The sequence below is a fragment of the Entelurus aequoreus genome, linkage group LG04 (genome assembly GCF_033978785.1).
Source record: "Entelurus aequoreus isolate RoL-2023_Sb linkage group LG04, RoL_Eaeq_v1.1, whole genome shotgun sequence".
NCBI classification, from domain to species: Eukaryota; Metazoa; Chordata; class Actinopteri; order Syngnathiformes; family Syngnathidae; genus Entelurus; species Entelurus aequoreus.
Window position 1 is genome coordinate 27,274,412 of NC_084734.1, and position 16,365 is coordinate 27,290,776.

At 38.8% G+C, this 16,365-nt stretch overlaps 1 protein-coding gene across 1 annotated transcript in view; it reads left to right on the forward strand.

Moving 5' to 3' along the window:
* LOC133647782 (DNA helicase MCM9-like) overlaps window positions 1–16,365 on the forward strand; it is a 48,648-nt gene that overhangs the window by 17,034 nt on the left and 15,249 nt on the right. Inside the window, exons 4-10 of the mRNA XM_062043474.1 lie at window positions 1,213–1,319; window positions 3,344–3,550; window positions 3,631–3,712; window positions 5,484–5,684; window positions 5,776–5,901; window positions 8,704–8,823; window positions 11,677–11,851. Coding sequence (XP_061899458.1) covers window positions 1,213–1,319; window positions 3,344–3,550; window positions 3,631–3,712; window positions 5,484–5,684; window positions 5,776–5,901; window positions 8,704–8,823; window positions 11,677–11,851 — 1,018 coding nt within the window. The remainder of the gene's footprint in view (window positions 1–1,212; window positions 1,320–3,343; window positions 3,551–3,630; window positions 3,713–5,483; window positions 5,685–5,775; window positions 5,902–8,703; window positions 8,824–11,676; window positions 11,852–16,365) is intronic.

Genomic DNA, 16,365 nt, shown 5'->3' on the forward strand with positions numbered 1-16,365 from the left:
AGAAAAGTGCAATATAAAATCTAATCCATTATTATTTATTATTATTTAACACACCCATTGATGAGGCTAGTTTGGATGCTCACACCCAAAATAAATGGCAATATGTCAAGTAGATCCCCACTATTGCAGGTATACCTTTAATGACTCCCCGGGAAAGGCGAAAATAAAAAACAATGGGAGCACTCATTAAAAAAACCTTGACAAAAATATTTCTGATATGCTAAACCCTATACTATGCCTCTTGCAGTTATTAAACACAGACTAGTCTTAAAAATACAGGCATAAAGCACACAGTATTGTACTTGCAAAACACTTGCACAACATCACGTCTTGACAAAGCATCTTCCTGCTGGGAAATGTTGAATGAAGTGACTTGTGAGACCGCATCTTCTGCTGGGTTCAGAGCTCCAGCACACGTTTTCCCCACCCAGAGATGGCGCCATTAAACTACTTTCTACCATTAAAATTTTTTTTAAATTACATTTTAGGTAGAGAAAGTGAATAAGTGGGGGATCTTCTTTACCATATAGAGTTAGATAGACAGATAGATAGATAGATAGATAGATAGTACTTTATTGATTCCTTCAGGAGAGTTCCCTCAGGAAAATTAAAATTCCAGCAGCAGTGTACAGAATTGAGATCGAATTTAAAAAGTAAATAATAAATAATGGGGGTATATGTTATTGTTTTGCCATTTGTCACCCGAGTACCCCCTCACCCCCCCAGAGAGGAGTTGTACAGTCTGATGGCGTGTGGGAGAAGGGAGTTTTTGAGTCTATTAGTCTTGCACTTGGGATGAAGCATTTTAGCAATGAACAGGCTCCTCTGGCTACTGATAACGGTATGCAGAGGGTGACTGGCATCATCCATGATGCTCAGTAGTTTTTCCACAGTCCTCTTCTCTGCCACCGTCACCAGTGAGTCCAGTTGTATTCCAATCGTAGAGTCGGCCCGCCTGATCAGTTTCTCCAGTCTGGAGCTGTCCTTCTTAGATGTACTGCCCCCCCCCAGCACACTATGATGTAGAACAGGCAGTTAGGCAGTAGTCTTGATATTAAGATGCACTATTATGTGGGCTCTGTACCGAGGATGTCGTTGTGGCTTGTACAGCCCTTTGAGACACTTGTGATTTAGGGCTATATAAATAAACATTGATTGATTGATTGATATTACATGAAATGTATAGTAAAACCCTCTCTCTCGCTTGTCCAGGACTACCAGTCTGTCCAGAGCTCACCAGAGACACTATTCCTCGATCCAGGGACGTAGGCCACTTCTTGTCTGTCATTGGGACTGTTATTCGCAGCAGTGTTGCCAAGGTAACCACTTAATGTGCAGCAGCATTTACTATACAGCAGTGTTTCTTAACCATAGAGGGCTTCCAAAAAACGTGTTCCCCAGCTGTGGTCCGTAAGGGCCGCAGTGATAATCAGTTGTAATACACTTTTCCACCACTTGCGGCAGTAATGATAATCTTAAATGAACAGAAGAAGTCATATAGGAGTTTCTTAAGCGCAAAAATGATGACTAAAGTGTTACATCGCCTTTCCTTTTTACAACACTCAGTAAACGTTTTGGGAACTGAAGAGACCAATTTTTTAAGCTTTTCAGGTGGAATTATTTCCCATTCTTGCTTGACGTACAGTTTAAGTTGTTCAAAAGTCCAGGGTCTCTGTTGTTGTATTTTAGGCTTCTTAATGCACCACACATTTTCAATGGGAGACGGGTCTGGACTACAGGCAGGCCAGTCTAGTACCCGCACTCTTTTACTACGAAGCCACGCTGTTGTAGCATGTGCAGAATGTGGCTTGGCATTGTCTTGCTGAAATAAGCAGGGGCGTCCATGAAAAAAGACGTTGCTTGGATGGCAACATATGTTGCTCCAAAACCTGTATGTACCTTTCAGCATTAATGGGGCCTTCACAGATGTGTAAGTTACCCATACCTTGGGCACTAATTCACCCCCATACCATCACAGATGCTGGCTTTTGAACTTTGCGCCTATAACATTCCGGATGGTTCTTTTCCTCTTTGGTCCGGATGACACAACATCCACAGTTTCCAAAAAACAATTTGAAATGTGGACTCGTCAGACCACAGAACACTTTTCCACTTTGCATCAGTCCATCTTAGATGAGCTTGGGCCTAGCGTAACCGGCTGCGTTTCTGGGTGTTGTTGATAAATGGCTTTCGCTTTGCATAGTAGAGTTTTAACTTGCACTTACAGATGTGGCGACAAACTAGTTACTGACAGTGGTTTTCTGAAGTATTCTTGAGCCCATGTGGTGATATCCTTTACACACTGATGTCGGTTTTTGATGCAGTACCGCTTGAGGGATCGAAGGTCACGAGCATTCAATGTTGGTTTTCGACCTTGCCGCTTACATGCAGTAATTTCTCCAGATTCTCTGAACCTTTTGATGATATTACGGACCGTAGATGGTGAAATCCCTAAATTCCTTGCAATAGCTGATTGAGAAATGTTGTTTTTAAACTGTTCGACAATTTGCTCACGTATTTGTTCACAAAGTGGTGACCCTCGCCCCATCCTTGTTTGTGAATGACTGAGCATTTCATGGAAGCTGCTTTTATACCCAATCATGGCACCCACCTGTTCCGAATTAGCCTGTCCACCTGTGTGATGTTCCAAATTAGTGTTTGATGAGCATTTCTCAACCTTTTCAGTCTTTTTTGCCATTTGTGCCAGCTTTTTTGAAAAAGGTTCCAGGCATTAAATTCCAAATGAGCTAATATTTGCAAAAAATAACAAAGTTTACCAATTCGAACATTAAGTATCTTGTCTTTGCAGTCTATTCAATTGAATTTAGGTTGAAAAGGATTTGCAAATCATTGTATTCTGTTTTTATTTACGATTTACACAACGTGCCAACTTCACTGGTTTTGGGTTTTGTAGAATGTACTGACACTTGCATAACAAGTAGCTTTACATGTTACTTAAAACTATGAACTAATTTCATCTTATGTAGCTGTACATAGTGTCTTTGTTTGTGTACATGCTTGGTTTTGTTTTGTGAATGTAGGTTGATGTTGCATTATTAATTCTTAATAGAGAAACAACTCTTTTAATCCATCATCCATGCAAGATCAATCTGCTTTACAATCACACCGCCCGTGTTAATACAACCTGTAACACCATGTATTTAAGGTGTTTGACATCCATTTTAAAAAGCTGCTTGCGATCCAATTTATACAATAATTCATTGTTTCCAAGCATATAAATGTAGCGACTACTGTATGATGCCATTCATCTGTGTTCGGTTTTAATTTCTGGTTGGTTTTCGTATCAAGTTTCAACAAGCATTTCTTTCTCCCACATCCCTAGGTCCTAGAGTACGAGCGTGATTACATGTGCACCAAGTGTCGCCATGTGTTCGCGCTACAGGCAGACTTTAACCAGTTCTATACATTTTCCCCGCCACTGGCCTGCCCTAATCCGGATGGCTGTAACTCCTTCAAATTCACTTGTTTGTCTGGAGGGTCAGAGCCAGCTGCCTGCAGAGATTACCAGGAGATCAAAATACAAGAGCAAGTAGGGTCCATGATGCTGTGACACACTTAATTTATGTTGTAAATGCTCAAGAAGTCATTTCATAACCATCCAAATCACAGGTACAGAGGTTGTCGGTGGGCAGTATTCCTCGTTCTCTGGTTGTGGTTCTGGAGGATGACCTGGTGGACATGTGTAAATCTGGTAGGTATGACCAATTTGACATTTGAAATACTCATTAACAACTTGAATTAGTACTAAAGGACATAAACGCTTGTATAATTAGTAGGGTTGTTAAAATTAGCGCTATGTCTGTGACCGGCACGTACAATTCATGAGTTTAAGGTTGTACAGCATAATGACTTGGGCTGCACAATGTATTGAATTTTAATCATAATCACGATTTCGGCTGCCACGATTAAATGAGGATGATTGTCGGCGATATTAGCATTTAAAGCGGTCATATTATGATTTTTCTTTCTACATTTAAAACACTTCCTTGTGATTTACATACTGTACATGTAATGGTGTGCTTTGGTCAACATTTTGCATAGATTTTGTTTTACAAACTAGCTTCAAGCCACTTTCTGAATGTCTCTTCAGAATGCTCCGTTATGTGGGCAGTTTTATTTACATGCTGAAACTCTCATCCAGGCAAAGCCCTCTTTGACTAGGTCTTCTCCTCGTAAGCCCTGTTGTAGTTTTTAGCACTCACATATTGAGTCTACTGTCATATATACGTTTGAATTATATGATACTTTGTATTAGAAATGACAAAAAGTTTGCCCCTCAACAAGAGGATAGAGAAGAATAAGAGACTTATTGACTACAACTTTGGACTACAACTGAATAGAAATGACAGACTGGTACAAAGCTCTTGGGTAAACGTCTGCCATATATGGAAAGTCAGCTGACGTAACTAAGGCAAAGTACGTCACAATTGTCTCAAATTCCAAACGGCACATTTTGAAAGAGGCAAAAGTGTTTCATTAATATCTTTGCTACTCCCCCATGGTTTGGTTTCGAATTTTCATGAGTTATGGGAATCCCAAATATACAAAAACAGGTGTCAACAGCTAAGAAAAGTTGGTTTTGCATAATAAGACCCTTTTAAAATCTCCTCTGCATATCAAATTAAGCACTTTTTACAGCCCGTGGAAAAGCAACAGATGTCAGCCCACGCCAGAGGCCATTGTGTATTAACAGGCTTATTGATGTTATCAATCAATCATATAGCCCTAAATCACGAGTGTCTGAAAGGGCTGCGCAAGCCACAACGACATCCTCGGCTCAGATCCCACATCACGTTATAACATCTTTATTTACACTTTATTTTGAAGTTCTGTCATTTTTGTTGACATTTTTTAATAAAGTTAGTTAAAATTGTAACTGCCTAAATGTAAATAATATTTTTACTAAATTTAACTTTGATACATTTCTTCATACATTTGTGAAGGATGTATTTTATATTTTCATTCTAAATTGTAAGAAGAGTATCCAACGCACATGTTGGATATTTGTACAGTAAAAAAAAATGATAACATTTTACAAATTTTAGATTTCTGGCCATATATGGTAATACTCTGTCAAAATAAAGAAAATAATAACTAGCAGTCAGAAATGTGAGGTTATATTGAAATAAACACCAAAGCAAGATAAACAGTTCTTTAGGTGAACTATAAAGTAAACACAAAGTGAAAAAAAATGTACCCTGAATTGCTGAGCTACAAAGTTCTATTGGAATATACAAAGTTCTATGGAAATGTCAACGGGTTAGTTTGACAACTGCTTATATCCAATCCAATCCACTTTATTTATATAGCACATTTATATCGACGTCAGCCAATCCGTGGGGCATCAACATAAGCAGGTTCAGCTGTGTGTAACTACAGTATTGTCATCAATGGATTCGGCAGCTTCAGCGAAAGTGTTGCCGTATTTTAGCGTCAGCTGACAAGTGTGTTTTACTTCCAAGGAGATGATGTCACTGTTTACGGAGTAGTGTGCCAGCGCTGGAAACCCTTTTTTGATGGCACTCGCTGTGACGTGGAGCTGGTCCTCAAAGCCAACAACATAGAAGTGAACAACCAGCAGGGTGCTGCTGCTTTGCTCATAGAGGATGCGCAAAGGGAATTTGAAGAATTCTGGGAGTTCTACAAATGTGATCCCATTGCTGGTAACTAAGACTTGTACTTAATGTTTTTTTTAAAATCCTGCATCCAGTTTGAAATTAAAAAGCATTTATGTTCTTTCTTCACACACTACAGGCAGGAACCAGATTCTGTTAAGCCTGTGCCCTCAAGTGTTTGGCATGTACGTGATTAAACTGGCGGTTGCCATGGTGTTAGCTGGTGGGGTGCAGAGAATAGATTCTTCTGGAACCAAGGTCAGAGGTATTTATCTGGCTTGTTCAAGGTGCTCGATTAAATGCAAGCAATGTTTGTATGTTTATCAGTTGTTATACTCTACATGCAAGCAGTTATCAGTTATTATACTGTGCATGCAAACAGTGTTGTTTATTAATTATGCTGTACATGCAAGCATTTATACTGTACATGTAGGCAGTGTTATTTATTTGCTATACTGTACATACAATGTAGGGCTATTCAACTACATAATGAAGAGGGCCGCAGTTTCAAGAGCCCAAGGGCTCAAGGGCCGGACATCGAAATGTGGATGTTTCCCTCAGAAAGTGCCTCCGCAGGTTATAGTTCTTTGAGACTGTGTTTACTTAATTGCAAAGTAAACACATCCACTTCCACACTGCACTGTCAATAAATTAATTATTCTGCCCTCGCTACTTGTTTCCAGCATCTGCAGCTAAACAAGTAGGTAACAGTATTAAGAAACAGAAGTTTTGTTGAGGATTAGTGTTCTTTTAAAAAAAAAAAAAAAAAAAAATTCCTTAGATTTAGTTCTTTACATTTCTTTCATTTAAGTTTGAAAGACTGAAAATATAAACATAAAATAAACATTACAGAAATATAACGTCCATTGTATATTTTACATAAATAATTTCCATTGTGTATTTTACATAAATAGAATAAAAGTTTTAGTGTTAATACAGTCACACAATAAACTGCAGATGTTTACCCATATAGAAATTAAACAGCATTCACATCAAACATTACATACAATGAATGTGACCCATCACAATTAAACCTAAGGTCTAGCATCATCGCCCTCTCCTAGTCAAATTTAGTGCTACATGTATTAAACGAGCTTTGATTGCCAGAGTTATTCTCAGACAAAAAACAACACGGCCACGAATACAAAAGACATCACGAAGTTAGCTATTTAAAGGCCTACTGAAATGAATTTGTTTTATTTAAACGAGGATAGCAGATCCATTCTATGTGTCATACTTGATCATTTCGTGATATTGCCATATTTTTGCTGAAAGGATTTAGTATAGAACAACGACGATAAAGTTCGCAACTTTTGGTCTCTGATTAAAAAAAAGCCTTGCCCCTACCGGAAGTAGTGTGACGTAGCCAGTTGTTCGCCTCCTCAAATTTTCCTATTGTTTTCAATGCAGCTAGAGCGATTCGGACCGAGAAAGCGACGATTACCCCATTAATTTGAGCGAGGATGAAAGATTTGTGGATGAGGAACGTTAGAGTGACGGACTAGAATGCAGTGCAAGACATATCTTTTTTCGCTCTGACCGTAACTTAGGTACAAGCTGGCTCATTGGATTCCACACTCTCTCCTTTTTCTATTGTGGATCACGGATTTGTATTTTAAATCACCTTGGATACTATATCCTCTTGAAAATGAGACTCGAGAACGCGAAATGGACATTCACAGTGACTTTTATCTCCACGACAATACATCGGCGAAGCTCTTTAGCTACTGAGCTAACGTGATAGCATCTGGCTCAAATGCAGATAGAAACAAAATAAATAAATCCCTGACTGAAAGGATAGACAGAAGATCAACAATACTATTAAACCATGTACATGTAACTACACGGTTAATAATTCTCAGCCTGGCAAAGCTTAACAATGCCGTTGCTAACGACGCCATCGAAGCTAACTTAGCAACCGGACCTCACAGAGCTATGATAAAAACATTAGCGCTCCACCTATGCCAGCCAGCCCTCATCTGCTCATCAACACCCGTGCTCACCTGCGTTCCAGCGATCGACGGCGCGACAAAGGACTTCACCCGATCATCCATGCGGTTGCCGGCTAGCGCGTCTGCTATCCAAGTAAGTCCTCCTGGTTGTGTTGCTACAGCCAGCCGCTAATACACCGATCCCACCTACAACTTTCTTCTTTGCAGTCTCCATTGTTCATTAAACAAATTGCAAAAGATTCACCAACGCAGATGTCCAGAATACTGTGGAATTATGAGATGAAAACAGAGCTATTTTGTATTGTTTTCAATGGGGTACCGATACTTCTGTTTCACTGGCTACGTCACGCGCATACGTCATCATCCAAAGACGTTTTCAACAGGAAGTTTAGCGGGAAATTTAAAATTGCACTTTATAAGTGAACCCGGCCGTATTGGCATGTGTTGCAATGTTAAGATTTCATCATTGATATAAAAACTATCAGACTTCGTGGTCGGTAGTAGTGGGTTTCAGTAGGCCTTTAAATACAAAACAAACTAAATATCTGTATGCACAATGTCTACTTACCAGGATTTGATCAAGTTTCGTAATGTAGCTTACACATATGGATTTCTACCGTTGTTGCTGCCCGTCTGGAATAGTGTCCGCCGCTTAAAAGGTCCGACAGGAAACAATGACTAAGGCACTTGCTCAGGGCAAAACATTCGTACTTTGTTGTCCAGTTGTTGTGAAAAGTCATATTTTAGCAATTTATTTTGTTTTTTTCAGGGTTGAATGAAGTCTTCTTCTACTCACCCCACTGCTCCTTCATTTTGACACATATTCCTCGCAGTTGCCCCCTGGGGGGGTGGAGGGAATACTGCATACATAACCAACCCTAGTTTAAATGGTTTCATCGAGCCTATTAGGGTGATGTTCCGCGGGTCAAATGAAAGCTTTGGCGGGCCAGAAATGGCTGTAGTGCAAGCATTGTTTGTATGTTTTTTACCAGCTGTACTGTACAGTTATTATACTTATAAGTACTGTTTATCAGTTATTATTCTGTACATGCAAGCAGTTATTATACTGTATAGACAAAAGCTGCTTTCTGACTGTGGTGTGTTGTTCTGTTCAGGTGAATGCCACATGTTGCTTGTTGGAGACCCCGGCACAGGAAAGTCTCAGTTCTTAAAGTATGCAGCCAAGATCATGCCTCGCTCTGTTCTCACTGCTGGAATTGGGTCAACAAGTGCAGGTCAGTGCTGTCCATTATCCTTTCCGTGTTCTTCTTCCATACAGTGTTTCCTTTCCTGTAGGTGTACATATTCTGCCTGCAACGTAACCGACTGTAATGTGATTGCTCCTCCACACTTACATAGCCAACGCTTTCAGAATAGAAAGCAACAGAAAGACCCCTAATTAAAATAATAAATAACAGTCATATGGTTTATACATGAAAGAACATGTTTACACCATTTACACCATTCAACATGTTCGAAAAGGAACAAGTCAAAATATTCCGAAATATAAGTACACGCAATACAGATCAAATATGGTTATGGTTATGGGGTTAGTTTATTTCGAACATGCATACAATTACAATATGATTCATCATGGTTACAATTTCTCATTACAGCATGTCTGAAAAGGAGTAGGTCACTCTATATAAATTGTACACGTGACCATGTGGAGCAGAGCGGGTCAGACTCATTTTCATCGTGTGTCACACTGCAGTTACAGTTTCCCACAATGAGCGACTTGTAGCTGCGAAATCATATAAATGTTTATCATCATATTATTTTGACATTATTTTCATATTGTATACCAACAAACTGATCGAAACATTTCTTTGCAATCAAATCTAGGTGAAGCAGTTATTGTGGAATTTATTTCAGAGTTTCAATGACAAAAACTGCTTGAAATAGCTTTTTGCAATCAGATTACAGTGAATTAAGAACTGCAAATTGAAAGACATTGAGCAATAAAGATGAAATGCCACATAAATTATACTTATAAGTACTGTTTATCAGTTATTATTCTGTACATGCAAGCAGTTATTATACTGTATAGACAAAAGCTGCTTTCTGACTGTGGTGTGTTGATTGATACATTTATTGACATCTTAAAGAATTTAATCCATGTAATGCTTTAAAAAGGCAAATGGATGGCACAAAAAGCCAAAAGGCTTGTTTCCATTGTGGTCCATTAAATATTCATCACATTTGATACATTCAATAATAAAAGATATTTAACCTGTAACATGTATACAAAAAAAAACGTAAAAAAATGGATAAATTATGTACTGTACATATACACAGATACATGTCAGGTGATTTGAAAAACAATATATACAAAAAATGGGGGGTTGGGGTATATACACTAAGTACATGACTAGTGGTTAGAGTGTCCGCCCTGAGATTGGTAAATTGTGAGTTCAAACCCCGGCCGAGTCATACCAAAGACTATAAAAATGGGACCCATTACCTCCCTGCTTGGCACTCAGCATCAAGGGTTGGAATTGGGGGTTAAATCACCAAAAATGATTCCTAGGCGCGGCCACCGCTGCTGCTCACTACTCCCCTCACCTCCCAGGGGGTGATAAAGGGTGATGGGTCAAATGCAGAGAAGAATTTCGCCACACCTAGTGTGTGTGTGACAATCATTGGCACTTTAACTTTAACTATGCACATGTTGACTCCAAGAGTGTGCAAAACAGAATGAGAAAATATATATACACTATAACCACATATAAACCTGTTTGATGCTTCGGAGAGTTGCTGGGGATCAATTTTGGTTCAGATTAGGTAGAGGTTTAGCTGAGCCAGGATTTTATGGCAGTTTTAACATTTAGTAGGGGAGTTTGAATTTTAAGGTCTGTTGGTAGTGAATTCCACTGTGTGGTGGCAAAATAGTAGAATGCATGTTTTCCCATGAGAGTCTTGAATTTGGGGAGGACGAGGTCTGAGGAACTCCCTCTCCTGTAGTACCTGTGAGAATCACTTACTCTGGTGAAATAGTTCGACAAATAGTTCGGATGTGATCCAGGGCCTTGAGTTTGACACCCGTGATGTAGAGACACACATTACACCCTATCATGTAAAGCAATTACATGATTAAATGTACAGCAATTTAATTTGTACAGTAAAAAAAACAATGTGTTGATGAAAGGTGTCCTTACGTTACTGTTGTTGTGTTCTGGGACTATATAAAAAAAAAAGATGATAAACAACATCCCATCACACACAGATATCGTGTACTCCAATATAAACTCGGTCAGGTAAGTGTAGGGTGTTTGGACACAGTGGTATTTGTGAGTCCAACAACAATTTGAGACAGTAGTTCATGCTTTCATCACATCTCGGCTGGATTACTGTAACTCTCATTATTTTGGAATTAGCCAGTCCTCCCTCTCACGTCTGCAGCTGGCATAAAATGCTGCTGGCCGACTTTTAACTGGCACAAATAAAAGACAGCACATTACTTCTGTTATAGCCTCACTTCATTGTGCCTTTTAGAGTCCATTTACAAAAAAATAAAACATTCGTTTTTAGAACTTTACATGGTCTCCTCTCCTCTTTGAGCTGCTCTACTTCTACGCCCCCGCCCGGTCCCTCAAATCAGCTGATCAGCTGCTTTTGAAGGTACCGAAATCGAAGCACAAGCTCTGAGGGCACAGGGCATTTTCTGTTGCGGGTCCCAAACTCTGAAACAATTTCCCTCTTCATGTGAGACAGGCCCCTTCTTTGACCACTCTTCAAACCAATCTTTAAGCCCACTTTTACTAACTGAACTTTAACCCAGTATGAGACTTTGAACTCTTTTTGTGTTTTTTATTTTGAACTGCCTTTTATTTGACTCATTGTTTTTAAGAATATGTTTCCATCCACCCATCCATTTTAATTTTGAAAATATAGTTTCCTTTTGTTTTAATATATTATATGTCAGTCTGTCTCATGCCGTTGCTTTTCTGCTTTTCTATAGTTTTAATTGTTTGTAGTGTACAGCCTTTTGTTTTTCAACTGTGGTTGTTTTAAAGGGCTTTCTTTATAAATAAAGATGGTGAGGTACAGGTATGACCAAGCAGTAACTACTTTGTCTTTTGCTGAAGGACTGACGGTTGCAGCAGTAAAAGATGGAGGTGAATGGCATCTGGAGGCAGGAGCCCTGGTCCTCTCAGATGGTGGATTGTGCTGCATCGATGAATTCAACAGCATCAAAGAACATGACCGCATTAGTATCCATGAGGCTATGGAGCAACAGTCCATTAGTGTGGCCAAGGCCGGGTAGGAAAGTCTTTTCAAGTTAAAGCGCATGAAGGTTCATTTGACAGACATACAATACATGTACCGGTAGTTAGGGCTGGGCAATATGGACGAAAAAGTATATCTCGATATATTTTTACTTAAACTCAATGTTCGATATATATCTCGATATATTTTCCCGTGAAAGTATACATATAAAGATATTCATTTTTAAACGAGATTCACTGTAATCAAACTGACTGACAACCGTACTGTAAACAGTCAGTGTCACTTTTATTAACCCAGTTAGTCAAGATGGGTATTAACAGCACAGAAAATAAACTGTTTAAGTAGTACAGAATTACATAATGTAAATAAAATAGAAAAATATTATTCTGTGTAAAATAAATAACATAGCTGTGCAAATAATATAAAATGTATCAAACTCAGATAAAAATACATTCGCAGGCAGGCACTTTTTAATTCCCAGTCGACGATGTAATGGACTGTCACCCACATACGGTTCTGGTCAGCGGCAAGTGACTTGACTTAATTGTGCATCTATGATCTTTTTCACTTCGGCGTACATTTTGGACAGCATTTCTCGTGCGAAATATGCCCGGCTTGGCAACTGGAGAACAGTTTTGATTTAGGCTTACATGGTAAACAACTCAAATGAATGTTTTATCCAGGCACATACATTTGTCCCAATGTGGCCAAGTAGACACATTGTGTTTCCTCTTCCTAAAGAAGAGAATCCCTCTGTCATCTTCCACTATGTTTTTTATTATATAAATCGCCCGCTTGAGTATTCCCTCTTCTCTTCTACGACTCTCTCGTCGTCATTTGGGATGTCTGTTGTGATTTCCCTTCCTGGTTCCATGACCCGCCCTATCTTCCCTCTGATTAGCCTGTCCCTAATATTTTGCCCTACTCTTAACCAATCGTGACTCATCATAGTAAACAACCAACCAATCATGGATGTTCTTATACGTGCAAGCACGTCTTGGAAGGAGTAAGGTGAGGGGTTTAGTAGCCCATGAGAGGGAGTGGGAAGCGGGGGAGAACAAGGAACACAACAAATAAGCGGCGTTTGGTAATTTTAACGTAAAATAAATTATATCGATATTACGATATTTTCTTAATTCATATCTTGTTTAAAAATATATCGATATATCTTACAAACTCCATATATTGCCCAGCCTTACCGGTGAAAAAAGAAATGCAGAAAGCAAAATATATACAGCAACAAACAGAGCTGCGGAGAAGAATCCACCCATCCATCCATTTTCTACCGCTTGTCCCTCTCGGGGTCGCGGGGCTGGCTGGAGCCTATCCCAGCTGCATTCGGGCGGAAGGCAGGGTACACCCACCTCATTCCACCGCCAACACAGATAGACAGACAACATTCACACTCACATTCACACACTAGGGCCAATTTAGTGTTGCCAATCAACCTATCCCCAGGTGCATGTCTTTGGAGGTGGGAGGAAGCCGGAGTACCCAGAGGGAACCCACGCTAGAAACTAAATAGGATATATAAACATAGAGGCAGATCGACTAAAGTTTTGCGTGTATTAATACAATAGATATAAAAATACAATACAATAGTAGAGGCATAATCGTCTATGCAGCAGTTACATTTTTGAGCTGACGGATGACTCAAAGGAAAACTGCACTTTTTTGGAATGTTGCCCATCATCCACAATCTATGTGTGAGACAAGAACATAGAGTACAGGCCAAAAGTTTGAACACACATTTTCCTCATTCAATGCGTTTTCTTGATTTTCATGACTATTTACATTGTAGATTGTCACTGAAGTCATCAAAACGAACAATGCAGGAATGGAAAGTCACCCATTCAGCTATTAAGCCCTTAAAAAAAAAAAAAAAAAAAAAGCTCCAACAGTGTTTTATATACATGCTGTACCTTGCAGTAACATGTGTAAGACAAACTTAAATGGAAAATAATGTGGAAAATAATGTGGACATTAATGTTGCGTCTTCTACAGATGCAGTTGAAACCAAGACAAACTGTAACCTTCTAAGGCAGAGATGATGGTGCTCAATATAAAGCTAAGATTCAAAGCAGAGTCAGTAAAACCACAGGAAAGAACAAAAACTTGCATAACTCGCAATATCTTGACCATGGCGAGCGAAAAGAAACCGCTGTCATGTCACATGTAAAAAGCCTCTACATTGAAACAGAAAACCGATACGATGATGCACTTATACCAGGAGACTTCTTATTTGATGCGGCTAAACAGGCAGAGAAATAAGTAATAGGCGTGATAATCAAGTTTTTGAAGATGTAGGTGAAAAATGTGTCTTTACAAGGTGGGTCTGTAATCTTTAAGAAACACCCAGGGCCTGATATACTAAAATCCAAATATCACGCGCTAAACAGCGTGTGCAGACAATTAAATACTACAGTAGTATAAGTGGGCGTGTTGCGTGTGATCTACTAACACAGCGTGTGCAATTGAAAAGTGGTGCAAATGATAATATAAATACATCCAAATGATAATATAAATACATTTAATAAAGTCAAAATACAAGTAAGGCAACAAGAGAAGTATCCTACACTTCTCTTTTGTAAAGTAAATCTGAACAGCCGATATGGGCATCTACATCTGCTATATGATTTGCCCAAGAAGCTGGGCAGGACATTATAAAAAAAAAGAAAAAAAAAGAAAAGTGGTGCAGACCGTCTTTGACGATTTTGCGAGCATACGTGGCTTTTACCACGGAGACACTTCATCATGTTCTGCTCATTCATATGTTATCATGCTCCTCCTATCCGTGCGCGATATGTTGAACCAGCAGCACACATCTATAATCTGTAACATCTTTTCTGAATCGCAATCTAGACAACAGAAAAATATGCACTTAATTCTATGCGCAATGCTGTGGATCGCATTATTAGCGCATTTGTGCGTCTGGAATGATTTTAATGTAAGAAATTGCATTATGAAAGACATCTTTTCATGAAGGAGATATATTATAGTAATATATATATATATATAGTGTTTAAAAATAAAATGCCAACAGACACAAAAACGCAGTAATTGGATTTATTTTAATCAACCCCTAAGTCATTCAGCAGCTATAAAATTGCACAAGGAAATTGCTGAATAGATGATATGCCTGATATGTTTTACTTCTGTCAGTTCAATTATGTTGACACGTACACGTAGGATGGAGGATTCTCTGTCCATCATCTGTCTTTGCAGCGCGAGCACCTCTTTTCTCACAGCCTGTGTCAGATATTACGTAATTTTTACAAGTGCTAAATAAAATGCAAAATAGAGCTGCCAAAACGATGACACGTGTTGATAAATCACATTGCGCGTGCTGTTTAATATATTTGCATATTTTCCTCCCAGTATTGGGGGCATTTTGATGATCAGCACATATTCTGCATATTAATAAAGACAGACGCTAAATTGATTGCGCTCCTTATTCTTCCCACTTAACAGGCACAATCCACTTTGCCCACATTTAGTAGATCAGCTTTATGTGTGCTATCAAGTCAGCACGTTCAGTGTTTCCCATAAACTGTCAAGATACCTGTGGCGGTGGGGGCGTGGCTATGGGCGTGGTCACCATAACATCGTCAAGTAATTTGCATAATTGACTACAATGATATGATTTTCTCTAAAAAGGCTCAAAAAATGTATACTTACTAATTAATAATAACAGTTTTGTTTTAAACGTCCGTCCATCCATCCATCCATCCATCCATCCATTTTACAATATAATTACAACACTTTGTGTACATATTTATATACAGATTTGAACAATAAGTTATTCACTGAAATATATGTATTAATTGTGGTTCTTACAAATAATATATCTTATAAAATATAAAAGCTAAAATGTCTCGTAAAGCTCTGTCCCTTTAATTAGTGCATACTAAATAATTTAACTTTAGCCTACTACTACAACCATTTTATTTACCAGCAACATAAAGTGAAACAGAGGCAGAGGTGTCCTGCCACAGTCAGTAACAAATAAACAGAAAACTAGTGGTCAAATACAAATAAGGCAACAAGAGAAGTATCCTACACTTCTCTTTTGTAAAGTAAATCTGAACAGCCTATATGAGCATCTACATCAACTATATGATTTACCTGAGAAGCTGGACAGGACAAAAAAAAAAGGAAAAAAAAAAAGTATTTTTTATTTATTTGTGGCGGACGTATTTCTTTCGTGGCGGGCCGCCACAAATAAATGAATGTGTGGGAAACACTGACGTTTAGTAAATCAGGCCCGTAATGTATTGTACCAAATGCACGACTTCTTGAAAAACTTAAAGGCCTACTGAAACCCACTACTACCGACCACGCAGTCTGATAGTTTATATATCAATGATGAAATCTTAACATTATAACACATGCCAATACGGCCGGGTTAACTTATAAAGTGACATTTTAAATTTGTCGCTAAACTTCCGGTTCGAAACGCCTCTGAGGATGACGTATGCGCGTGACGTAGCCCGGCGAACACGGGTATGCCTTCCACATTGAAGCCAATACGAAAAAGCTCTGTTTTC